This window comes from Pantherophis guttatus, chromosome 4 (genome assembly GCF_059756535.1).
Source record: "Pantherophis guttatus breed Tessera chromosome 4, ASM5975653v1, whole genome shotgun sequence".
Lineage (NCBI taxonomy): Eukaryota > Metazoa > Chordata > Lepidosauria > Squamata > Colubridae > Pantherophis > Pantherophis guttatus.
The window spans coordinates 2,368,444-2,393,583 of record NC_142066.1 but is presented as its reverse complement, the minus strand read 5'-3'; the positions used below and the strand labels follow the sequence as shown (position 1 = coordinate 2,393,583).

Sequence of the window (25,140 nt, the reverse complement as noted above, 5' to 3'; positions counted from 1 at the left end):
AGAGTCATAAGTGTCTCCCTGGTCCTGGCCAAGAAACCTGCTCTCCTCAGAGGTCTCAGAATCCTGAAGGCCTCCTACGACCTTCTTCCTATCTCCAGATGGTGAGGTGGAACCTAGAAACATCGGGCGCAAAGCTGACTGGGCTTCTTCCCCTGAGCTGTGGACCATCCCTCCACCATGACAGAAAGGAGGAAGAAGCAACCTGGGTAATGAGTAGCCCTCAGAGCGTTATTGTCCTTCACAAAGCGGTCCATGATAGTCTTCCAGCTGCTGTTGATGTTGTCGAAGGAGGACGATTCACCGGGCAGCTGCTTGCGGATATCTTCTCCCAAGAAGATGTTCTGGAGATGAAGGAGAGACAAGACACGTCTGGATTTGTAAAGCACGTGGCCCTTTCATGGGAAGGGTAGCCCTTCAATATTGCTCATCGCCACCACAGTGGTCTACTGCCCCACCAAAGAGACGATGGAGGTAACGACCCACGCCTTCAGAAAGGAGGAGAACCTCACCTCCAGGTACATCCACTGACGTTGGACGGTCAGTAACATCTCGATCACCTCCAGGATGAGCGAGAGGCAGCGTTCCCACCGGTCCACGTCCTTCTCGAACGGCTTCACAAAACGTGACGCCTTCATGGTGGACAAGGCCACCTGATTGTCATCCAGAGCCTGGAAGACATCCTCGGTTCCTCTGTAGAAAGAGAGAGTCTTTCTGAGTGCAGGACCTCAAAGAAGGCCAAGTAGCAGAGGACTTCTGAGTCAGAAGACCTGTTCTGGAAGAGGACCTCTGCTCTCCTTAATCTAGAGCCCCTTATGGACTTCATCGAAGGTTGGTGAAGTCTACATTCCCCCTTTCCACTCCCGAGATTTTGGAACTCACTTGGACCTCAGAAGACATTCTAATGAGGATACTAGAGGTTGAACTGTGAAGTCCTTGAACCTCCCTTGAACCAAATTTGGAGAGGACCAAGGACACCAGAGAAGGATACACCCAGTAGATTGTGAAGTCCAGGCAGGAGAAGACAGCCTTTAGCTACCTTATCTCAGTCCAAAACTATTAAACCTTTGATGATGGTAACCACCACATGGATTTCCTTCCAGAAGCCAACATGGCCATCGTAGCTTCTGGGGACATAGATAGATAGATAGATAGATAGATAGATAGATAGATAGATGGATGGATGGATGGATGGATGGATGGATGGATGGATGGATGGACGGACAGATAGACAGACAGACAGACAGACAGACAGACAGACAGACAGGCGGATGGATGATAGACATAGACAGAAAGATAATGGATGATGGATGGATAGATAGATAGAAAGATAGATATACTTACGGATGATAGATAGAAAGAAGATGATGGATGGATGGGTAGGTAGATGGATGGATGGATGGATGGATGGGTGGGTGGGTGGGTGGGTAGATAGATAGATAGATAGATAGATAGATAGATAGATAGATAGATAGATAGATGGATGGATGGATGGATGGATGGATGGATGGATGGATGGATGGACGGACAGACAGACAGACAGACAGACAGACGGATGGATGATAGACATAGAAAGATAATGGATGATGGATGGATGGATGGATGGATGGATGGATGGATAGATAGAAAGATAGATATATTTACGGATGATAGATAGAGAGAAAGATAATAGACAGATGATGGATGGATGGATAGATGGATAGATGGATGGATGGATGGATGGGTGGGTGGGTAGGTAGGTAGGTAGGTAGGTAGATAGATAAGATAGTTAGTTAGTTAGTTAGTTAGTTAGATAGATAGATAGATAGATAGATAGATAGATAGATAGATAGATAGATAGATAGATAGATAGATAGATAGATATGGATGATAGACTGACAGATAGTCTGAAAGAGAGAAAGATGATAGACAGGTGGATGGATGGATGGATAGGTAGATAGATAGATATGGATGGATAATAGACTGACAGATCGAAAGTCAGAAAGAGAGGAAGATGATAGGCAGAGATGATAGAACCCCATCCAGAGTCTTGGTTCTGCACTCAGAGGCCGCTGACGTTGGTCCTTCAGATATTGTAGAGTGTTGACCTGGCATGTCCAAAGCCCGTATCTCCATGGTCATGCCCTGATGCTACATGGCCGTCCTTCTCCCAACCTTGAACCCAACCAGACCTACCTGATCCGGTGGTGTCCTTTATCTTTGTACGGGACAATGTCCAATGAGGTTGCAGCCCAGGTCTTCGCGATGTTCTCAAGAGCCTGGAAGGAGAAGGACACAAGAACGAGTCATCCCTTTGTTCGGAACGCTTGCAGGGGCTTCTCAACGGGACACGCAAGAAGAGTTTCATGGAAGTCAAGAGCCACTGTGGGCTTCTGAAAACCAATTCCTCAGGCTCTCCTTTGAAGAATTGGGGGGGAGAGTTCAGTTGAGTTGACTGCCGGTCAACCAAGCAGAAGAAGACGCTTACCTGCTCGATGGCCAGTTCCTTGGTGGCTGAGGAAGAAATCTCAGCAATCTTCTCCACGTGTTTGTCCAAGCCCAATTCAATGATATTTTCCAGTCTGAAGTCCTCAGCATCTTGATCGAATGTCCGAAGGACCAAGTCCTTCACCTGGTCCCAGTGTCTGCAGGTGACCAGGAATGAATGAATGAAGGAATGAATGAATGATTCTGTCTGTCTCACACCTATCTATCTATCTATCTATCTATCTATCTATCTATCTATCTATCTATCTATCTATCTATCTATCATCTATCTATCTATCTATCTATCATCTATCTATCTATCTACATCATCAATTATCATATCTATCTATCTATCTATCCATATATCTGTCTATCTATCTATCTATCATCAATTATCATATCTACCTATCTACTATATCTATCTGTCTGTCTGTCTGTCTATCATCATCATCATCAACTATCATCTATCTACCTACCTACCTATCCTCTATATCTATCTATCTACCTATCTATATCTATCTATATCTATCTATCTGTCTGTCTGTCTATCAGCATCAGCATCAACTATCATCTACCTACCTACCTACCTATCTTCTCTATATCTATCTGTCTATATCTATGTTATCATCATCATCATCAACTATCATCTACCTACCTACCTATCTTCTCTATATCTATCTATCTATCTATCTATCTATCTATCTATCTATCTATCTCTATCTTCTATGTATCTAACATCTCTCTATGTCTGTTTGTCTGTCTGTCTGCCTGCCTGCCTGCCTCTCTCTCTCTCTATCATCTATCATCTCTCTATATCTATCTATCTGTCTTTGTCTCTGTCTCTTTATCCATCCATCCATCCATCTCATATCTTCTATCTATCTAACATCTCTCTATGTCTGTTTGTCTGTCTGTCTGCCTGCCTCTCTCTCTCTTTATCATCTATCTGTCTGTCTGTCTGTCTGTCTGTCTGTCTGCCTTCCTGCCTTCCTGCCTGCCTATCTATCTATCTATCTATCTATCTATCTATCTATCTATCTATCTATCTATCTATCATCAAATATCATATCTACCTATCTATATCTATCTGTCTTTCTGTCTGTCTATCATAATCATCATCAACAACTATCATCTATCTATCTACCTACCTACCTATCTTCTCTATATCTATCTATCTATCTATCTATCTATCTATCTATCTATCTATCTCTATCTATCTTCTATCTATCTAACATCTTTCTATGTCTGTCTGTCTGCCTGTCTCTATCTATCTATCTATCTATCTATCTATCTATCTATCTATCTATCCATCTATCTGCTATCTATATCTATCTATCTATCATCTCTCTATATCTATCTGTCAGTCTTTGTCTCTCTCTTTATCCATCCATTCATCCATATCATCTGTCTGTCTGTCTGTCTGTCTCTCTCTCTCTATCATCTGTCTGTCTGTCTGTCTGTCTGTCTGTCTGTCTGTCTGTCTGTCTATCTATCTATCTATCTATCTATCATCTCTCTATATCTATCTGTCTGTCTTTGTCTCTCTCTCTCTTTATCCACCCACCCATCCATCCTTGGTCAAAGTTCTCCTGGGCCCAAGACCAGGCCAGTGTCCTTCAACTCGGCCAACCCCGGCCTGTGATTCCTGGCCAACTGAAGCTGCCTACCTCTCTCGCAAAGCTGGGTTCCTGAGATCCGTGACCAAAGGCATGGTCCTCTTAAACTGCTCAATCTTGGCCTTGGAGGTCTCAATTATTTCCCAGTTCCGGTCCTTCGGTCACAAAAGAAGAGGGGGTCAAAAGCTCATTCAATGATGAAAATGGGAAAGCATTTGATTTCTGGGTTGGGGCTAGAAAACTGCCGGATGCCCTCAACCTCAACGTCAATTCCTTGATGCTCTCCGAGATGGGTTCTATTTACTTGCAGACGTTTCACAACCCAACTAGGGAACAATATCAGTGCGAGAAGGGAGCGCGGTTTGCTCTCATTTTATATACCAGGGCTCCTCAAATTTTTTAAACATCGGGGAGGGGAGGGCAATTCACGGTCCCTCAGACTGTTGGGGGCCCCGGACTGTCTCGGTGGGCGTGGCTAGGTCATGTGACTAGTGGGCGTGGCCAATTTAACAGTCCATTCAACTTTCATTTGCCTCCTGGGGCATCTGTGCGCCCCAATTTTCACTCCCCCACACCTCCAGAACGTCTCTGCAGGCCAAAATCGTTGGCCTTACCTTTCAGGTCCAGCCCGCGGGGCTAGCGAAGTTAAGTCCTGCGCTTGGCCGAAGGGTGGGCGGGGTGATATGGGCGGGGCAGCCTCGTGATCCTGCGCAGGCCGGATTAACGGCTTCAGCGGGCTGCATGTGGCCCGCAGGCTGTAGTTTGAGGACCCATGTTATATACGAATGACTTGCTCTCTCGGTGTTGGTGGGAATGTTCTTAGCGGTTTTTTGATTCAATCCAGTTGACCTAGGTTGGGCTGCGGTTGAGTGGGGAATCCCTCCCTCCATCCTCACACCTCCTCCTCCCATTGAACTTTGAACCCAAGTCCAACGGGGAAGCTGAAAAGGCCCATCCTCCACAATCGCCTTCCCTACGGAGGAGCTCCTGAACCTCCCTTCTTTCCCCACCGCAAAGCCTTCCGGGGCTCACTTGCCTTAAGCTCCTTGCTCAGCTTGTTCAGCTTGCGGAAGAGGGCGAAGGCGGTGTTCTCCATCACCTCCGTCTTCAAGGTCTTGAAGCTCCCGTTCTTCCACTCCTCCCAGTGGACCTCCCATTCCTTCGTGATCTCCCAGACTTGTTGGATGTAATCCAGCTCCTGCAGAAGACATGCCAGAGGTGAGTTATGAAGCCCGACCTTGGGATCTGAGATCTTCTCTTCGGAAGAAGGTCAACAGCAGGGGTGGGATTCAGCCGGTTTGGACCGGTTTGGGCAAATCGAATGCTAATTTTACATCTGGTTTGCCGAACCGGTAGCTGCAAGGACTGGCTGGCCCCGCCCACCCTGCCCCGCCCCTCCAGGAATCTCCACGCGGCCCATTTTGGATGCCAGTAAGTGCCTGCATGGAGGCTCTGGGAGGGCGAAAAACGGGCCTCCCAGAAGTTCCAGAAGTCTGGAAACGGGTCCGTTTCCGGTCTCCAGAAGGCCTCTGGAGCCCGGGGCAGGCTATTTTCACCCTCCTGGAGGCTCGAGGAAAGCCTCCAGAGCCTGGGGAGGGTGAAAACGCCTGATCCGCTGTGGTGCAGGAGGCCGAGTAGGCCACGCCCACTATGGCCACACCCATCCAACAACCGAGAATCCCACCCCTGGTCAACGGTAGAAGGTCCTCTCACCCTCTCCAGCTTCTGAAGGTCTTTGGAGGCGGGCTGGTCAATCTTGAAGATGCCCAGGTTGGAGCGCAAGGCGTTCTCCTCCTCCTTCATGGTGGCCAGTAACTGCCTCATGGCCATGATCTGCTCCAGGGCAGCGTCAGCCGAGACGGCACTGGTGAAGGGACCTGCCGGTGGAGAAGGACAAAAGACGTGGATGACTTCTTCCGTGCTTTCTCTGGGGATTGGCCGGCATATTGGCTACGCCTACCTCCGAGCCAACCACCGCAGGCCTCTGCTTGTGAGAAGGCTGCTGTGGTTCAAACACAGGTGAAGCTGGGCCCGGGTGGGGTGTCGCCTTTTCTTTTAGGAAGAGGAGTGGCAGAAGCAGGGGGCGGAGTCAAAACAGGAATCAGCCTAGAGTCCTTATTGTAATCACAAGTGAACAAAGTCCAACTGCCCTTGAATCCGTAGGCCTTAATCTAACTCATAGCATCTGCCAAGCATTAGATGAGAAGATTCTCGCGCAGAGGCTTTCAGCAATAAAGCAGTTTAGTTAGAAGATTCCCGCGCAGAGGCTTTCAGCAATAAAGCAGTTTAGTTAGAAGATTCCCGCGCAGAGGCTTTCAGCAATAAAGCAGTTTAGTTAGAAGATTCCCGCGCAGAGGCTTTCAGCAATAAAACAATTTAGTTAGAAGATTCCCGCGCAGAGGCTTTCAGCAATAAAGCAGTTTAGTTAGAAGATTCCCGCGCAGAGGCTTTCAGCAATAAAGCAGTTTAGTTAGAAGATTCCCGCGCAGAGGCTTTCAGCAATAAAGCAGTTTAGTTAGAAGATTCCCGCGCAGAGGCTTTCAGCAATAAAGCAGTTTAGTTAGAAGATTCCTGCGCAGAGGCTTTCAGCAATAAAGCAGTTTAGTTAGAAGATTCCCGCGCAGAGGTTTTCAGCAATAAAGCAGTTTAGTTAGAAGATTCCCGCGCAGAGGCTTTCAGCAATAAAGCAGTTTAGTTAGAAGATTCCTGCACAGAGGCTTTCAGCAATAAAGCAGTTTAGTTAGAAGATTCCTGCGCAGAGGCTTTCAGCAATAAAGCAGTTTAGTTAGAAGATTCCTGCGCAGAGGCTTTCAGCAATAAAGCAGTTTAGTTAGAAGATTCCTGCGCAGAGGCTTTCAGCAATAAAGCAGTTTAGTTAGAAGATTCCCGCGCAGAGGCTTTCAGCCATAAAGCAGTTTAGTTAGAAGATTCCCACGCAGAGGCTTTCAGCAATAAAGCAATTTAGTTAGAAGATTCCTGTGCATGGTCTTTTAGCAGTAAAGCAGTTTAGTTAGAAGATTCCCGCGCAGAGAGTTTCAACAATAAAGCAGTTAAACTGGACCTTCACGGGTGGATATGGTCTTTCATGACCGACAGGACCAGCCCTCTTCAGTTCCCCTAACCCGAATGGGGCTTCCTCTTGAGGGACAAGAGGCACCAACCAGAAGTTCTCAACCCTACCGTTTTCCTACAAAACCCAGAAGAAAACCAACCCAGCCCGCTCCCGCTTAAGGAACCGAAGGGTAGTCAAAGAGAAGGGCCATCTGTCCTTTTTGTCCTCAGGAGGGGACGATGGGCCGAGAGGGAGAGGAGGATCAAGCCCCGAGATACCCACCATTCATATCAAAGTCCTGGAGGAGATTTTGGGCCTTCTTCTTGAAGTCATCTGCGCAGTGGATCAGGCCCGTCTTGAACTTCTCCTTGTGCTTTTTCAACATGGTTTCGCTGTCCAGGAGGCATTGTTGGAAAGCTAGCCACTCCGAATTCAAATCACCCAGCAGCTGCAGGACCTGGCAGGATGGGAAACCGAGCGGCGTTGAGCACAAAAAAGAGATGAGGAGGACCAGCAGAGATAAGCACCACAAAGTTGTGGCGGGAACAAGGGTGAAATGCTACCGGTTCGCACCGGTTTGAGCGAACCGGTAGTAAAAAAAAAAAAGCTACCAGTTCGGGCAAACCGGTCTTTCCGACAATAAATAAAGACTAAAAAAATCAGGATGTTGTGTCCATCCCATCAACCAGAGAGTAAAGCAGCTGCGTCAGGACCCCAGGCCAACCGGAAGAGCCGGGTTTTAAAGTCACTCTGGAAGACCAACCTCAGCTCTGGCAGGAGAATATTCTAGAACAGGGGTCCCCAACCTTGGAAGCTTGAAGACCTGTGGACTTCAACTCCCAGAATTCTCCAGCCAGCCACGTAGGGTAACTTTCTTAATAGATGGTGGGTATGCAGTAAGCGTAATATATCTTGATATTCAGCAAAGTGAGGGGAAAAAAAGAGCTGGCTGGGGGATTCTGGGAGTTGAAGTCCACGAGTCTTAAATCAGGGGGTTGGAGACCCCTGATTTAAGACTCGTGAACTTCAACTCCCAGAATTCCCCAGCCAGCCACACAGGATAACTTTCTTAATAGATGGTGGGTATGCAGTAAAGCCTCCTTTTTCCACGCAGAGGATTTCACCACTGGGCGGGAGTTGTGGGGGGCGTGGACCGACAAAAGGAGGCAATGACTAACCTAATACAGGGAGTCCTCAACATACGACCAAAATCGGGGCCAGAATTTCCATTCCTAAGCATTGTTAATAGAGTTGTTTCTGATTTTTTTTTGCCAAGGTTGTTAAGCGAACCTCTTCAGTTGTTAAGTGAATCTCACAGGCGTTAAGCAAATCCGCCTTTCCCCATTGTTGGAAGGCCACAAATGGCGATCCTGCGACCCCAGGATCCTGCATCATGTCGGTGGCCAAGCACGCAAATTTTGATCACCTGCCCGCGGGGAATGTTGTGACCATCGTAAGTGCGAGGACGGCTCGTAAGTCACTTTTTTCCCCATTCCTGTTGCAATTTCGGTCGCTAAACAGACCGTTGTTAAGTTGAGGACTCCCTGTACAGAGACTGTCAACCTCGGCAGGAGGAGGAAAGCTGCGTTTCCTGGCCACGTCAGCCCCGAATCCTCAGCCGCAGAACTTACCTCTTCGTCCACCACGACCTCGTACTTCTCCAGGATGGCAAACTGCTCGTGGATGGGGGGGATCTGCCCCTCGATCTTCAGCAGGTCGTTCTGCAGCGTCTCGTGCAGCTGGAGGCTTCGGCTCAGCTCCTCCAGGGTCTGCGGAGGACGGCCGATACTGCGGGGGCAAAAGGAGCATTTTAGGCCAGATGAGGCATTTTACTCCGCTAGTTGTGGCTGACTGTAGGGGGCGGTGCTCCCAGTTTCAAGGCCATTGAACCAGCGCTGTCCAAAGACATTTCCGCAGTTGTGTGGCCAGCATGATGTCATGCGGTGCTGTTACCTTCCCACCGAAGTGGTACCTATTGATCTACTCGCATTTGCAGGCTTTCGAACTGCTAGGTTGGCAGGAGTTGGAGCGAGGAACGGGAGCTCACCCCATCGCATGGAGCTCGGGTCTCGAACCTGAGCTGCCGACTTTCCAGCCGACAAGCCCAGCGTCTTAACCCCTGAGCCACCGCATTGCTCTTTTATGTCGGGAAGGGGTGGGAAAAGAGAGGGAGGGGATCGATGGTCGGACACTCACTCGGCTGCGTTGTCCTGCAGGTAGGCGGTCAGTTCCCGCAAGCGGCCGGTGGCCATCTCCTTCAGGAGGTTGGTCAGCTTGTTCTGCCACTCGTTGCAGTGCTGGACCACGGCGGCCTTGAGGTGGGAGCAATCCAGGAGCACAAATTGGATGCTCAGCACCGTCTCCTCCTTCTGGGCGTTGTTGGCCACCTCCATGTAGCTAGAAGGAGCAGAGACTCAGAGGGCTGGAAGGGGGACTCGGAGGTCTTCTAGTCCAACCCCCTGTCCAATATATTGAAACTTTATATTGAAAATGTAAAGATGATAGATAGATAGATAGATAGATAGATAGATAGATAGATAGATAGATAGATAGATGATGGACGGACGGATGAATGGATGATTGATAAATGATGGATAAGAGATAGATAGAGTGATAGATAGATGGATGGATGGATGGATGGATGGATAGTCGGATGGACGGACAGACAGATAGATAGATAGATAGATAGATAGATAGATAGATAGATAGATAGATAGTAGATGGATGGATGGATGGATGGATAATTGATAAATGATGGATAAATGATGGATAGAGTGATAGACAGATGGATGGATGCATGCATGAAGAAGGAGGGAAGGAAGGAAGGAGTGGGAGGGACGGAAGGAGGAAGGGGAGGGAAGGGAAGGAGGGAAAGAAGGAAGAAGGAAAGAAAAAAGAAAGAAAGAAAGGTGGGAGAGAGGGAGGGAGGGAAGGAAGGAAGGAGAGGGGGAACGGAAGGAGGAAGGGGAGGGAAGGGAAGGAGGGAAGGAAGGAGGAAAAGAAAAAGAAAGAAGGAAAGAAAGGAAGATGACGGGGAGAGAGGGAGGAAAGAAGGAAGAAAGAAGGGTTGGGTGGAAGGGAGGAAAGGAAGGAGAGGGAAGGGAGAGGAGGAAAGGAAGGAAGGAGAGAAAGAAAGAAAAAGAAAGAAGGAAGAAAGAAAAGGAAAAGGAAAAGGAAAGATGGGAGGGAGGGAGGGAAGAAAGAAGGTAGGAAGAAAGGAAAAAGAAAGAGAAGAAAGGGGGGGACAGAGGGACAGAGGAAGGAAAAAGAGAAGGAAGGAAGGAATGGGGAGAAAGAAAGAAAGAAAGGAAGAAAGAACAGAAAGAGAGAGAGAAAAAGAAAGAAAGCATAAATCTGCCTTTTCCCACCGCCCCCCATTGTGCAGAGACCCCCCCCACCTGCCCAAAGGACTCCCCCCCCCCCGTCCCATCCCCAAAGCCAGGGCTCTGGAGGAAGGCGAAGAAGTTTTTCCGAAGCCTTTTGTTAATTGAAATGTAGCCTTTTGGATGATTTCCCTCTCCGGGAGCCATCCGAGCAAAGGAGGCCAGCAGGTGGAGAATGCTTCCAGCCCCCAAGGGGACTTATTAAATCTTCCTTCTTTCATTAATTAATTCCCCGTTAATGGGTCACCGCAAGCACGAAGCCAAACTTTTTATTAACAGGGAGAGGGGGAAAAAAAAGAGAGAGAGAGAGGGAGAAAGATCAAAGGAGGAGAAGAAAAAAAAATGTTTTTAAAAATTGGGAACGGGGGTCCTCCTGGCAGAGACAGATGAGGCTACCGGGGGTGAGTGAGGAGGGGGGGGTGTCTTATGCCGGGCCCCACTCATTCTATGGGTCCAAATCCACCTTTTTTTTTTTTTTTTCCCAGGCTGGGCTTCTTAAATCAGCCATGTCAGAAGTGCTGAGAGTTGCAGAAGCTGGCCGAGAAGATGCCGCTTCGGAGTGCCAAAGAGATTTATGCCGTCGTGAGATGCCAGACTCCCCTTTTGCCCATCGCTTCTCACCATCTGGACGGGGTGAGGGGTGGGGAGGGGGGCAACCAACACGGAAAAGGAGCGTCTCAAGAGGGCCGCATTTGGGGGTTTATTGTGGATTTCCCCGTGAAAATCTGACTTTAGTCTGAATTCGACGCGGGCTTTGTTCTCGAATTTTAAGCTGGTTTTATTCCGAATCGCAGAATAACGGGGTTGAAAACGAAACGCCCTCACCCTCACCCGGCAAGACCGAGTTTTGGCTCCGGGTTTGGGGTTCGTTGGCTCGGGGAAAAATTGCCGCTTTTGGTCTTGGATGGGGTGGCACTACCCCCCAAACAGATCCTGTGCGTAATCTGGGGGGGTTCTCCTGGACTCCTGCTCGACGAGCAGGTGGCGGTCGTGGCCAGGAGGCAGTGGTGGGATCCTGCCGGTTTAACAACCGGTTCGGGGATCGCGGGTTTCGCTGTGCGTGCGTGCAGAATTTGACCAAAACTAACCTTCCGTGTTACTTCTGGGAAGTAATACAGCTGAGGCGCAGCAATCCGCTCTGCCGCGCGAATCCGCTGAGAGGATAAAGGTAAGTAAAGCGCGGCGGGCGGGTGGGCGAACCCACCTGATCGTCGGAGCTACCGGTTTACCCGAACCGGTCTGAACCGGCTGAATCCCATTCCTGCCAGGAGGGCCTTTGCGCAACTGCGGGTTGTGCTCCAGTTACGCCCTTTCCTGGACCGACGATCCCTACTCACAGTCACTCGTGCCCTAGTCACTTCCCGTCTTGACTACTGCAACGCGCGCTACTTGGGGCTGCCCTTGAAGAGCATCCGGAAGCCTCCAGTTGGTGCAAAATGCCAGCGGCCCGCGTGGTTTTGGGCAGACCCCGGGGCGCACATGTATCACGCCTCTCCTGCGGGAGCTGCGTTGCTTGCCGATTTGCTTCCGGGTGCAATTCAGGGTGCTGGTTGTCACCTTTAAAGCCTCGGATCAGGTGATCTGAGGGACCGCCTCTTGCCGGTCACATCTACCTGACCAGGGGGGGTATTAACTTACTTTTCCTACAGGTTCGCAAATGTGAGCGCACCTTCAGCGTATGCACCCGGCCTCAAAAATGTGCCTAAATAGGATGGCATAGAGCGATTTCTGTTATCGGTTCCGACGAACCGATCCGAACCGGCTGAATACCTGTACTTCTGTACCCGATCCATTCAGAGCGGGGAGGCAGGGAATGTTGGGGGTCCCGTCCCCGAGGGAGATACACCTGGCGGGACCCAGAAGAAGGGCCTTCTCCGTGGTGGACCCCACCCCTCTTCCGGAAGGCGCTGAAGGCCTGGTGACTTCTTTTATTCGTTTTATTGTTTTTATACGGGGTTTTATATTCTGTAAGACGCCTTGAGTCGCCATGGGGGAATAGGCGGCAATATAAATTTCCTAAACCAATCAATCAATCAATCAATCAATCAATCAATCAATCAATCAATAAACAGTATTATTCTGTTTTTTCCCCCCTCTGCCTGCCCCAAATCTGGGAATACACCCGAGGGTCCATCCGACGGATGCCCCCAGCCCCACAGAGGGCTGAAAGCAAAAGGGAGTTTGAAGGGTGAGTGGGCGTGGCTATAGGGGGTCCTCGAGGTACGACGGGAACGGAGCCTGCCCGCCACGGTTGTTAACTTGGAATGACCGCACAATCGACCCCGATTTCGTGACCTTTTTTTACGGCAGGCAATCATCAAGAAAGCGTGGCGACTGTAAACCGGCCGCCGTGGTTGTTATGCGAAGGCCGCGGTCGTTAAATGAGCCAATGTAAAGATAGCGACGTGACTGCAGGAGGCCGCAACTTCAAATCCGGGTCATAAGTACCGGAGGTCCTTGACTTAAAACCACACGTTTAAGGACCATTAAAAGTTAAAAGCAGCACTGAAACAGTGACTTGCGACTTAGTCCTCACACTTACAACAGGTCCTCGCGCTTATGACCAGTCCTCACGCTTACGACTGGTCCTCGAACATACGGCCATCAGAGCATTCCCACATTAATGTGATCAAAATTCGTGCGCTTGGTAAACAGCCTGGATTTACCACGAGTTGCAGTGGTCACATGACCTTCCCAGCTGACTTCCGACAAGCAATGAGGGAAGCCAGATTCGCTTAACGACCATGATGATTCACTTAACAACCGGAGCAAAAAAAATGGTTATAAAATGAGGTGCGACTCCCTTAACAACGGCCTTGCTTAGCAATGGATTTTCTATGGTCCCCATTGAGGACTCCCTGTAATCCCAGGGAGATCTGTCAAAACTTTGGTCGTTAAGGGATTGGTCGTAAGTGAAGGACCGCGTGTCCTACCTCAGCCAACGGACAGGGCTTTCCACAATCACAGGGAGTCCTCGACTTAAGACGGTTCACTCCATCACCAAGACACTGAAAAACGTGACCTCCAGACGGTTTTCTCCCTTACGACCGTTGCAGCCACCCGATCATCACGTGATCCAAATTTGGACGCTTAGCCACTGACTTGTATTTATGACGGTTGCAGTGTTTTGGGGGGGGTCACCTGATCCCCTTTTGCGACCTTCTGAGAAGCAAAGTCCGTGAAGAAGCCAGATTCACTCACGTATTGTATTGTATTGTATTTGTATTTGTATTTGTATTTGTATTTGTATTTGTATTTGTATTTGTATTTGTATTTGTATTTGTATTTGTATTTGTATTTGTATTCTATTCTACTCTATTCTATTCTATTCTATTCTATTCTATTCTATTCTATTCTATTCTACTCTACTCTAATTAGGGTCATAAGTGGAGGACTACTTGAATTAAATGTGATTGATCATAGCCAAGGGGGAATGTAATCCCCTCTCCAAAATAAAGCCACTGCATTCCCAACACAGGCTCTCTCCACCCGCCAGCCCCCCCGCCCCCCACAATCCCTGGACCAGGCCTAGGGTGGGGAGGGGCTTCCGAGGGTCCACCCCCCCCGGCCTGCGGCAGCAGCTGGATCTCATTGACGCAGCCCTTAATGGGAGGTCTCCAGAGGCAGAGCTGTACAAACATCCGACTCGCACAAAGACGCTCTGCATTTCGGCCCCCGGCTTTAACGCTTCCCCCCAATCGCTTTTGACATTTTGCATGGAAACAGGTTTTTCCATCTCCCGGCTGCTCCTCGTTTGCCGTGGCTCGCGCGAGACGCTCAATTCCAGGGGGAATGGGCAGGGCGGCAGCAACAGCAGCACACAGCAGTCGTGCCGACCCACAGCGGAGGGCGGACATGGGAAACCTGCCAAAGGCTCAGTGGGGAAAGACGGGTTGGGAGGGAGAGAGAGGGAGGGGAGACTTTGGTCCCATGGGCCTCAGCTGTTCTGCTCCTGGAATGGATGCCATTCACTGGCAACCACCGAGGCGCCCCGGGAGTCATCGGCCCCGCGTTGGCCTCTTAATTACAATTAGAGTTATCCTTAATAATTAATACACTTACTACACTTATACACGAATTGTAATTACAGATAAGAGACCAATTGAGACCAACCTTTCCACTGCTATGTGAGAGAGTTGTTAAGTGAGTTTTGCCCCATTTTACAACAGCTGTTAAGTGAATCACTGTAGTGGTAAGTTAGGAACATGGATGTTAATGGCTTCCCCATTGACTTTGCTCGTCAGAAGGCCCGGGATGTTGCAGTCGTCATAAAGAGGAGCCAGTTGCCAAGGGTCCGAATTATGGTCACGTTACAGCGGGGATGGTTCAACGGTCGTTAAGTGTGAGAATCGGTCGTAAGGTCCCCCTTTTACACTGACGTTGTAACTTCGATTGGTCACCAAATAAATGGTTGTAACACAATAACAGTTGGAAGGGATCTTGGAGTCTAACCCCCTACTCAAGCAAGAAACATTCCTCGTAGAGAATACCCCGCACATTTCTATCTTTCCTGGCCTTCCCTGCCCACTTGAGGTGGACATCTGCTTGGAGGTGGGTTTCCATGCTCAGCTTCGCTTATCCTCTCCTGGAACTATTCCGGACCAGCGGATTCATCACCTTTTAACGACCCCATAATCCCTTGCGGGATGGAGTCTGGGCAACTGAATGGAGCTGAGTGTTTTACTGGCCGGATGCCTTTCTTGTCGCCAGTGCGGAGTTTTGTTCGGCAGATATATTCTCATTGTGCCCAGAGACAGAAATATCTGCCTCTACCTAGGATTGAACTCACGGCCTCCTGCCTCTAGGCCACTGCACCACTCAGCATTTAGGTTTATATCATAATAATCTTTTAACGACCCCATAATCCCTTGCGGGATGGAGTCTGGGCAACTGAATGGAGCTGAGTGTTTTACTGGCCGGATGCCTTTCTTGTCGCCAGTGCGGAGTTTTGTTCAGCAGATATATTTCTCATTGTGCCGAGAGAGAGAGAAATATCTGCCTCTACCTAGGATTGAACTCACGGCCTCCTGCCTCTAGGCCACTGCACCACTCAGCATTTAGGTTTATATCATAATAATCTTTTAACGACCCCATAATCCCTTGCGGGATGGAGTCTGGGCAACTGAATGGAGCTGAGTGTTTTACTGGCCGGATGCCTTTCTTATCACCAATGAGGAGTTTTGTTCAGCAGATATATTTCTCATTGTGCTGAGAGAGAGAGAAATATCTGACTCTACCTAGGATCGAACTCACAGCCTCCTGATTGTGGGGCGAGAGATCCACTTCTAGGCCACCGCGCCACTCTCCGGACCAGCGGATTCTTCTTCAAAAATTGACCTCCTTGGAGAACCTGAATTGTCTTCTTGGGCCATTGAGAAGATCAGAGATGGTCCTACGTGGACCTGTGGCTTTGGGTCAACCAGACCAGTGGTGGGATTGAAATAATTTAACAACCGGTTCTCTGCCCTAAACACCAGTTGGGTGGGCGTGGCCATGGTGGGCGTGGTCAGGGGGTGTGACAGGCAGCACTCCGCCTCCTGCATCCCCCTGGGAGCAAAAATGGGCCGGGGGCGGGGATGCACCGCCAACTGTGCCATGTTTTGGGCCTACGCAGCCTCCCTGAAGCCTTCTGGGAGCAAAAACAGGCCGCGGAGGTGCTGCCGCATCCCCGCAGCCTGTTTTGGGCCTAGGAGGCCTCCCTGGATTTACATGGGAGCCAAAATGGGGCGCATGGGGACTCCTGGAAGGGGCAGGATGGGGAGGGACGGGGTCAGCCAGAAATTTAACTACCGGTTCGCCTGAACTGGCCCGAACCGGCTGAATCCCACCACTGAACCAGACCCAGTCAGCTGTTCTCTCTCCTGGTCTGAAGAACCTCTCCTGGGACCTGCAGCCCTTCAACCTCCCACTGGATTGGTTCTTCATGGACACCATCCGGCGTCACACCTGTTCCGGCAGCGGCATCCCGTGACTCGTGGATCTGAACGGTCCCCTCATCATCCACCCCTTATGCGTGCACGCACAAACAGCTTATTAGCGTCGTGCCGGCAAGGTTTGAAGCATCTAATTGCGCAACGGAGCTGACTTAAAGGAGATTTACGAGAGATAAAGTACCGCATAATTAACTCGTGAGAATTCATGACTCAAGGTGGGGATGGCCACCAACCTGGAGGGGGGGAAAATAGATCTGTTCCCGGGGGACAGATCTATCGAAGGCTAGGATGCCTCAAGGAGACTCCATGCTACCTCCAAGGTTGGGGGAAGAGGCCTCCATTGACCGTTGGGGGGGGCGCGGGATTCTGACAGGAGAGGCCTTCTCCTGCTGGGAGGTCCTCAGAGCCACCTGCTAAGTTGCCATGAAAAACCAATGCTGGGTCTGATCAAATGGGCCTTGATGGGATCAAACGCTTCGTGGGGTCCATATAAAGAACGGTTGCTGGAATTGGGGATGTCCAGTTTGATGAAAAGAAGGACCGGGGGGTGACGTGATAGCAGAGTTCCAATATTTGAGGGGCTGCCCTGAAGAAGAGGGGGCTCAAGCTATCCTCCGAAGCAGCAGAAGGCAGGAGAAGAAGCAACGGGTGGAAACTAAACAAGGAGAGAAGCAACTTAGAACTAAGGAGAAACTTCCTGTCAGTGAGAACAACTATTTGTCTGAAATGGTGTAGGGTTTCCTGTCTAAGCAGGGGGTTGGACTAGAAGACCTCCAAGGTCCCTTCCAACTCTGTTATTCTATTCTATTCTATTCTATTCTATTCTATTCTATTCTATTCTATTCTATTCTATTCCATTCCATTCCATTCCATTCTGTATTTTCTATTCTATTCTGTTCTGTTCTGTTCTGTTCTGTTCTGTTCTGTTCTGTTCTGTTCTGTTCTGTTCTATTCTATTCTATTCTATTCTATTCTATTCTATTCTATTCTATTCCAATTCCTATTCCAATTCCAATTCCATTCTATTCTAATTCCATTTCATTCCATTCCATATTTTCTATTCTGTTCTGTTCTGTTCTGTTCTGTTCTGTTCTGTTCTGTTCTATTCTATTCTATTCTATTCCAATTCCAATTCCATTCTATTCTAATTCCATTTCATTCCATTCCATTCCATATTTTCTATTCTGTTCTGTTCTGTTCTGTTCTGTTCGTTTCAGTTCTATTCTATTCTATTCTATTCTATTCCAATTCCAATTCCAATTCCAATTCCAATTCCAATTCCAATTCCAATTCCAATTCCAATTCCATTCTATTCTAATTCCATTTCATTCCATTCCATTCCATTCCATTCCATTCCATTCCATTCCATATTTTCTGTTCTGTTCTGTTCTGTTCTGTTCTGTTCTGTTCTGTTCTGTTCTGTTCTGTTCTGTTCTGTTCTGTTCTATTCTATTCTATTCTATTCTATTCTATTCTATTCTATTCTATTCTATTCTATTCTATTTTTATTGATTTGATTTGATTTGATTTGATTTGATTTATATACTGCCCTACTCCTGAAGGACTCAGGGCGGTGAACAGCCAAAAAATAAAACACCTAGATTACAAAATTTAAAAGACAGTATAAAACCACATTAAATAATTTCGCCCGGGACAAATTAAAAACACCCCCAATGATTAAGACAAATTTAAAATTTACAATTTAAAAAGGGAAAAGTTAGGCCAGGCCAGCCTGTTGAAATAGAAAGGTTTTGAGGGCGCGGCGGAAGGTGCGCAGATCCGGGATCCTCCGTATCTCCGGGGGGAGCTCGTTCCAGATGGTGGGTGCCCCCACAGAGAAGGCTCTCCCCCTGGGGGCCGACAGCCGACATTGTTTGGCCGACGGCACCCGGAGGAGCCCCTCTCTATGTGAGCGTACTGGCCGGGGGGAGGCTACTGGTCCTAAGCCATGGAGCGCTCTAAAGGTGGTAACCAAAACCTTGAAGTGCACCTGGAAGACCAGTGCAGCTCACGCAGGAGAGGTGTTACATGGGACACCTCTATTCTATTCTATTCTATTCTATTCTATTCTATTCTATTCTATTCTATTCTATTCTATTCTATTCTATTCTATTCTATTCTATTTCCATTCCATTCCATTCCATTCCATTCTTATCTGCCAGACATGACGATGGCTACTAAAAAGATGGGTCTAAAGGAGAATTGGAATACTTTGAGGGTATCTCTTGAGGTTCTCCTGAAGCCTTCAAGGCACCTCTAGGTTTGGTGTCGGCAGGAGGTCAGTCGATTGCCTCTACCCCCGTAGCCCGAGAAGCCCCTTACCGAGCAGTATCGGCGTCGAAGGACGAGACCAGTGGGTTGAGGTGCCGGTATCGGTTGATAAAGGCGTCTTTGTTGACTTCCCAAATCTCTCGGTAGACGTCCCAGGTCTTCAGGTAGGCCTGGAGGAGGGCGGCGTTGTTCTGCATGCCATTGCTGATCTGAGTCTGGATTTTCTTGATGTCTTCATCCCGCTCTGAAGGAAGAAGGAACGCCTAGTTACCCAGGACTTTCCGAGATTCCGCACCAATTATCCCGCACAGTCAGTAGGACTCGGGGAGATCCTATGCCCATGATGGCGAACCTATGGCACACGTGCCACTCCTAGAGAGGCTCTGGAGGCTGGGGGATAGCAAAATACGTCACTTCCTGTCCAACCGAGAGTTGGGAAATGGGCCGTTTCAGGCCTCCGGAGGGCCTCCGAAGGGGTGGGGAAGGCTGTTTTTGCCCTCCCCAGATGCATAGAGAGGATCTGGAGCCAGGTGAGAAAGATAAACGGGCCTATTGGGCCATCGCGTGTCAGGAGCAGGGGGAGGGAGGGTTGACACACAGGGCGGGGTGCATAGAATTATGGGTCTTGGCACACGCAAACCTCCCCCCCTCCCCCCCCTCCTGGTACACGATGACAAAAAGTTTAGCCATCACTGTCCTATGTCATGCCATGCTATGCTACTCTTTCGAGCTATTTAGCTCTCATCAGCTAGCCATATCTTTTCTGGGATTCAAACCCAGGTTACTTGCATATTAGGTAGATGTATTAACCAGTGGTGGGCTGCCGGCGGTTCAGACCGGTTCAGGCGACCCGCTAGTTGCGACCTGCGGGTGGGCCACCCACCCGCCCTGGCGCTATGCCATCCTATTTACCTGCGTGCACTCACATTTTCGGTGCTGGGTGACCCGGTTGTTAATTCATGTGCCGCCCACCTCTGGTATTAACCTCTAAGCCACGGGCTCTCCTCGCTTTGTCGGCTATACCAGGGGAGAGATTAAGTGGTTTTTTTTCCGGTGAGACCAGGTCGATCAGGGCAACCTTGTCTACCGAATAAAATGAGTAAAATATAAATTCAACACACAAGAGAGATGGTTCCTCAGATCACCTAGGCCAGTGATTCGGCCAATGAGTGCCGAAAAGGTCACACGGAAATGTCGCACATACACTTGTCGAGGCCGTGCTCCGGAAAAGCCGAACTTCCGGGTTCTAGCGCGCATGCGTGCCCAACGATCAGCCGTGCACGTGAACTACTGATCGTTGTATGCGCATGTGCGCCAGAAACCCGGAACACAAACAGGCTAGGCCGTGCGTACTGGGCAACATGGCTTTGCGTGCCACATTGGGCAGAGGTGCCATAGGTTCGCCATCATGGACCTAGGCCAGTGATGGCTAACCTTTTTGCCATCGCGTGTAAGGAGGGAGGGGCTAGAGGGGTTGCGCGCCCACGTGCCCACACCCATAATTCTATGCGCCCCGCCCCTGCGCATGTGCACATTACCCTCCCCCTGCCTGCTCCTGGCACATGATGGCCCAGTAGGCCTGTTTTTCTCTCTCACTTGGCTCCACAGCCTTTCTAGGAGTCTGGGGAGGGCAAAAACGGCCTTCCTCACCCTACCCCATCCCCGAGGCCCTCCGGAGGCCAGAAATGGCCCTTTTGCCAACTTCCGGTAGGACCGGAAGGCCTGTTTTTTGCTGTCCCCAGCCTCCAGAGCCTCTCTAGGAGTCTGCGGAGAGTGAAAACTGCCTTCCCCAGCCCCTGGAGGCCCTCCGGACGCCGAAACTGGCCCGTTTGCCAACTTCCTAGAGAGGCTCTGGAGGCTGGGGACAGCAAAAAACGGGCCTTCCCCCCACACTCCCCCAAGGCTCTCCGGAGTCAGGAAACAGCCTGTTTCGCGCCAGAGCTGAGCTCGCGTGCCCACTGATATGGCTATACGTGCCACCTGTGGCACACGTGTCATAGGTTCACCATCACGGATCTTCGCCGAGGTGTGTGAACCAGCACCGTGAATTGCACCTGGAACCCTAATTTGAGGGACAAAGCAGAAGTGTTGTCTCCATAACTGCTTGGCCACAGCCTTATGGTTTAGCCGAAGCTCCCAGTTATGGGGTACCCAACCATTCTCTTCGTGTGAGGAACCTCTCTCTGCTTTTCTACCTAGCTTCATTCAAGACAAGGTCTGAACCGACGGGCGACTGCATTCATCTAACCTGGGAAGGAGGAAACGGGCAGAGTCCACGCACTCAGAGACGTTCTCTGAGGTCCTGTGTCTGAACTAGGCTCACGATCCAGATGGATCTTGACAGTCTCAAACCCTGGGCCCTATCTCATAAAATGAAATTCAACGTAGAGAAAAGTCAAGTCTTACACTGAGGCAAGAAAAACCACAAGTACACATACAGACTGGGGGAAACCAGGCTTAATAGCGGTCACTATGAGAGGGATCTTGGAGTCTTAGTGGACAACCGGCTAAATATGAGCCAGCCGTGTGCGGCGGCAGCCAAAAAAGCCAACGCAATCCTAAATTGCATTAACAGGCTCAGGCTCAACCCATCCAAGACCGAGTGGCTGTGGTTTCCAACGTCCCGATAGTCAGTTGGTGCCTTCGCTGACTATTGGGGGCGAATCATTGGCCTCCACGGAGAGGACGCGCAACTTGGGCGTCCTCCTGGATTCACGGCTGTCTTTAGAAGAGCACTTGACGGCCGTGACCGGGAGGATTTTTCATCAGGTTCGCCTGATTCGCCAGTTGCGTCCCTTTCTGGATCGGGACTCCTTACGCACGGTCACTCATGCCCTTGTCACTTTCCGCCTGGACTACTGTAACGCTCTCTACATGGGGCTCCCCTTGAGGAGCACCCGGAGGCTCCAACTGGCGCAGAGTGCGGCCACGCGGGTGGGTATGGGAGCAACGTGGCGCTCCCATGTAACACCTCTCCTGCGCGAGCTGCACTGGCTCCCGGTGGTCTTCCGAGTGCGCTTCAAGGTTTTGGTTACCACCTTTAGAGCGCTCCATGGCTCAGGACCTGGTTATCTACGGGACCGCCTGCTACCACCAATAGCCTCCCACCGGCCGGTACGCTCTCATAGAGAGGGGCTCCTCCGGATGCCGTCGGCCAAACAGTGTCGACTGGTGGCCCCTAGGGGGAGAGCCTTCTCTGTGGGGGCACCTACTATCTGGAACGAGCTCCCCCCGGAGATATGGAAGATCCCGGATCTGCGCACCTTCTGCCGTGCTCTCAAGACCTTTTTATTCCATCAGGCTGGCCTGGCCTAATTTTTTCCCTTTTTCCCCTTTTTAAAACGCAAATTTTAATTTGTTCTTAATTTATTGGGGTGTTTTAAATCTGTCTTCGGCCAAATTGTTTAATTCAGTTGTATTCAGCTTTTAAATTTTGTATTTATGTGTTTTTATCCTGTGGCTGTTCACCGCCCTGAGTCCTCCGGGAGTAGGGCGGTATATAAATCAAATAAACAAACAAACATAAACAAACAAACAAACAGAGGGATACAATCTAGATCAAGGGAGGTACTAATACCCCTCTATAAAGCCTTAGTAAGGCCACACCTAGAGTCCTGCATCCAGTTTTGGTCACCACACTATAAAAAGGACGTTGAGACTCTAGAAAGAGTGCAGAGAAGAGCAACCAGGATGATGAGGGGACTGGAGGCTAAAACATATGAAGAATAGTTGCAGAAACTGGGCATGGCTGGTCTAGTGAAGAGAAGGACCAGGGGAGACAGGATATCCATCTTCCCATATTTGGGGGGCTAACACAGAGAGGAGGGGGGTCAAGCTATTCTCCAAAGCACCCGAAGGCCAGACAAGAAATAATGGATGGAAACTGATCAAGGAGAGATTCAACCTAGAAATAAGGAGACATTTTCTGACAGTGAGATCAATCAACCGATGAACCAGAAGTTGCCTTCAGAAGTTGTGGGAACTTCATCACTGGAGGCTTTCAAGAAGAGACTGGACAGATCTGTCAGAAATGGTGTAGGGTTTCCTGCTTGGGTGGGGGGTTGGACTAGATGACCTACAAGGTCCCTTCCAACTTTTTTTTAATCTATAATCTGAATCCCAACAGACCTTGGTGGACTGGGGACAAGTGACCCGCCTAAGGAGGCTGCCTTACCCACGAGGACAGAAATGGGGTCACGGGCAAACTTCCGCCGGACGAGGATCTCCGGAAGATGCCGGAAGACAGTGATGCTGGAGATCAGGTGGCTGCTGATGTCATTGACCATGCTTGCTAGCTGGAGAAGCGAAGGGGAGAAGGCCACCTAGGAGAGCAGAAACCAGCCAGGGAGTCAACAACAGTCAACAAGAGGACCTCAAGGTCTACCAAGAAACAAGGCGAGGCCAGGAGGAAGAAAAATCGATGAAATCTGGGGTCTCCAGACCCACAACTCTGCTAGAGTCGAAAGGGCGGCTGCTGAGGACAGGACCACAAGCTCAGGAGAAGGTGGACCCGTTTTTCAGGTTCCTCAAAGGAGCTTGGCATGTCCTTTGATTCTGGAAACAAAGCAGAGATCTAACCTTCATCTGCACACTTCAGGAGGAGAAAGGTTGCCCTTAGATGCGAGAAAGCCTCCAGGGCTCACCTGGGGAGTCTGCCCAGGAGAGTTGTCCTGCAGAATGACCTTCACCCGGAAGAGCGGGTTGGGGCTGGTCTTGCCATCGCCGTTGATGGCCCTGGAGAGCTCCATCAGGGACCACTTGACGTTCAGCCGCAGGGCGTCCTCCATCATCCGGTTCATCCTGACCGTGTAGTTGAACCAGTGCTGCTGGACCTGATGGAGACGAGTCGGGGAAGAGGGGATGGATGGGTTGGCACCAGGAAAGGTCCACTGGGAATCTGCAGAAGAGGGCCTCGACCAGCCCACTGAGGTGAGGAGGAGAAAGCCTTCCTCAGGATCCTAAGTGGGCCTTCAACATCCATGGCAAAGGCAGCCGCTGGACATCACCAGATCAAGGGACGATGTAGCCCCTCCAATCAAACAGGGCCTTCACTGAAACGCCAGGGGGCACCACCCCACCATTCCAGCGGATACCAACCACCAATTTTCAGGTGCTACTAAATTCTGAATCTTGGGATTCTATACCACACAAGACATACGCGAAAAAGAGGAGAAGGCCAAAGAACATGAGGCAGACCGAGAAGAAGATGGAGAGACAGCATCAAAGACACATCAAAGAAGGGGAAGGGGAAGAAGTAGTAGGGGGAGGAGGAGGAGGAACAAGAAGGAGGAAGAGAAGGAGAAGCAGAAGGAGAAGGAGAACAAGCTGAAGGAGAAGCAGAAGGAAAAAAGGGAGAAGGAGGAGAAGAAGGAGGAGGAGAAGCAGAAGCAGAAGGACAAGAGGGAGAAGAAGGAGAAGGAGAAGCAAAAGGAGAAGAGGGAGAAGAAGGGGAAGGAGAAGAAGCAGGAGGAGTAAGAGGAGGGAGGAGGAGGAGGAGGAGGAGGAGGAGGAGGAAGAAGAAGAAGAAGAAGAAGAAGAAGAAGAAGAAGAAGAAGAAGAAGAAGAAGAAGAAGAGGAGGAGGAGGAGGAGGAGGAGGAGGAGGAGGAGGAGGAGGAGGAGGAGGAGGAGGAGGAGGAGGAGGAGGAGGAGGAGGGAGAGGGAGAGGGAGAAGGAGGAGAAGAAGCAGAAAGAAGGAGGACAAGATGGAGGAGGACAAGAAGAGGAAGAAGAAAGAGAAACAAGGAGAAGGAGAAGAGGGAGAAGAAGGGAAAGGAGAAGAAGCAGCAGGAGGAGGAGGAAGAAGGAGGAGGAGGAGCAGAAGGGGAAGGAGAAGCAGAAGCAGAAACAGAAGGAGAAGGAGAAGGAAAAAAGGGAGAAGGAGGAGAAGAAGGAGGAGAAGCAGAAGCAGAAGAAGGAGAAGGAGAAGGAGAAGGAGAAGGAGAAGAAGAAGAAGAAATAATAATTTCTGAAAGCATCACACAGGGGTTCGGCCCTGTGTCCTTCAAGCATGCCGCTCATGAAGATCTCCCTGGCCAACGGCTACTCGCTGGTCCTCCTCACCTCCGACCCATCGTTCTTGAAGACTTCGTACGTCTGCCGCATGATGGCGATGCTGCCTTCGTGGAAGGTGACCAGCTTCTTCTGCACCATGTCCCGGTGCTCTTTCTGGTCCTCTTCAAACTCCAGGTCGTTGTAGACTCGCTTCCCAGTGATCCGGACCAACAGAGCCTCGCTCATCTGCTGGGCCCGGCGAGCAATGGCCAAGGTGGCCGCTTTGTATTCGTTCACAATGTTCTGGACCTGTGGGAAGAGGGAGGACATCAGGAGAGAAGATGGGAGAAGAGCCACAGACGTTGGGAAGAGGTGGCTCCTAGTGGGCCTGGAGGACCACACTCAGAATGGCAAGAGGAGACGACATAGC

The 25,140-nt window shown here is 49.9% G+C and overlaps 1 protein-coding gene across 1 annotated transcript in view; it reads right to left on the bottom strand.

The window, feature by feature from the left end:
* The window catches only part of DNAH2 (dynein axonemal heavy chain 2), a 162,387-nt gene that overhangs the window by 76,184 nt on the left and 61,063 nt on the right, over positions 1–25,140 (bottom strand). The window contains exons 17-30 of the mRNA XM_087891622.1: positions 24,780–25,019; positions 23,362–23,550; positions 22,893–23,040; positions 18,770–18,962; positions 9,328–9,528; positions 8,763–8,919; positions 7,414–7,588; positions 5,793–5,956; positions 5,116–5,277; positions 4,131–4,234; positions 2,465–2,621; positions 2,173–2,255; positions 510–690; positions 203–341 (exon numbers count right to left, since the gene is read on the bottom strand). Coding sequence (XP_087747748.1) covers positions 203–341; positions 510–690; positions 2,173–2,255; positions 2,465–2,621; positions 4,131–4,234; positions 5,116–5,277; positions 5,793–5,956; positions 7,414–7,588; positions 8,763–8,919; positions 9,328–9,528; positions 18,770–18,962; positions 22,893–23,040; positions 23,362–23,550; positions 24,780–25,019 — 2,293 coding nt within the window. The remainder of the gene's footprint in view (positions 1–202; positions 342–509; positions 691–2,172; positions 2,256–2,464; positions 2,622–4,130; positions 4,235–5,115; positions 5,278–5,792; positions 5,957–7,413; positions 7,589–8,762; positions 8,920–9,327; positions 9,529–18,769; positions 18,963–22,892; positions 23,041–23,361; positions 23,551–24,779; positions 25,020–25,140) is intronic.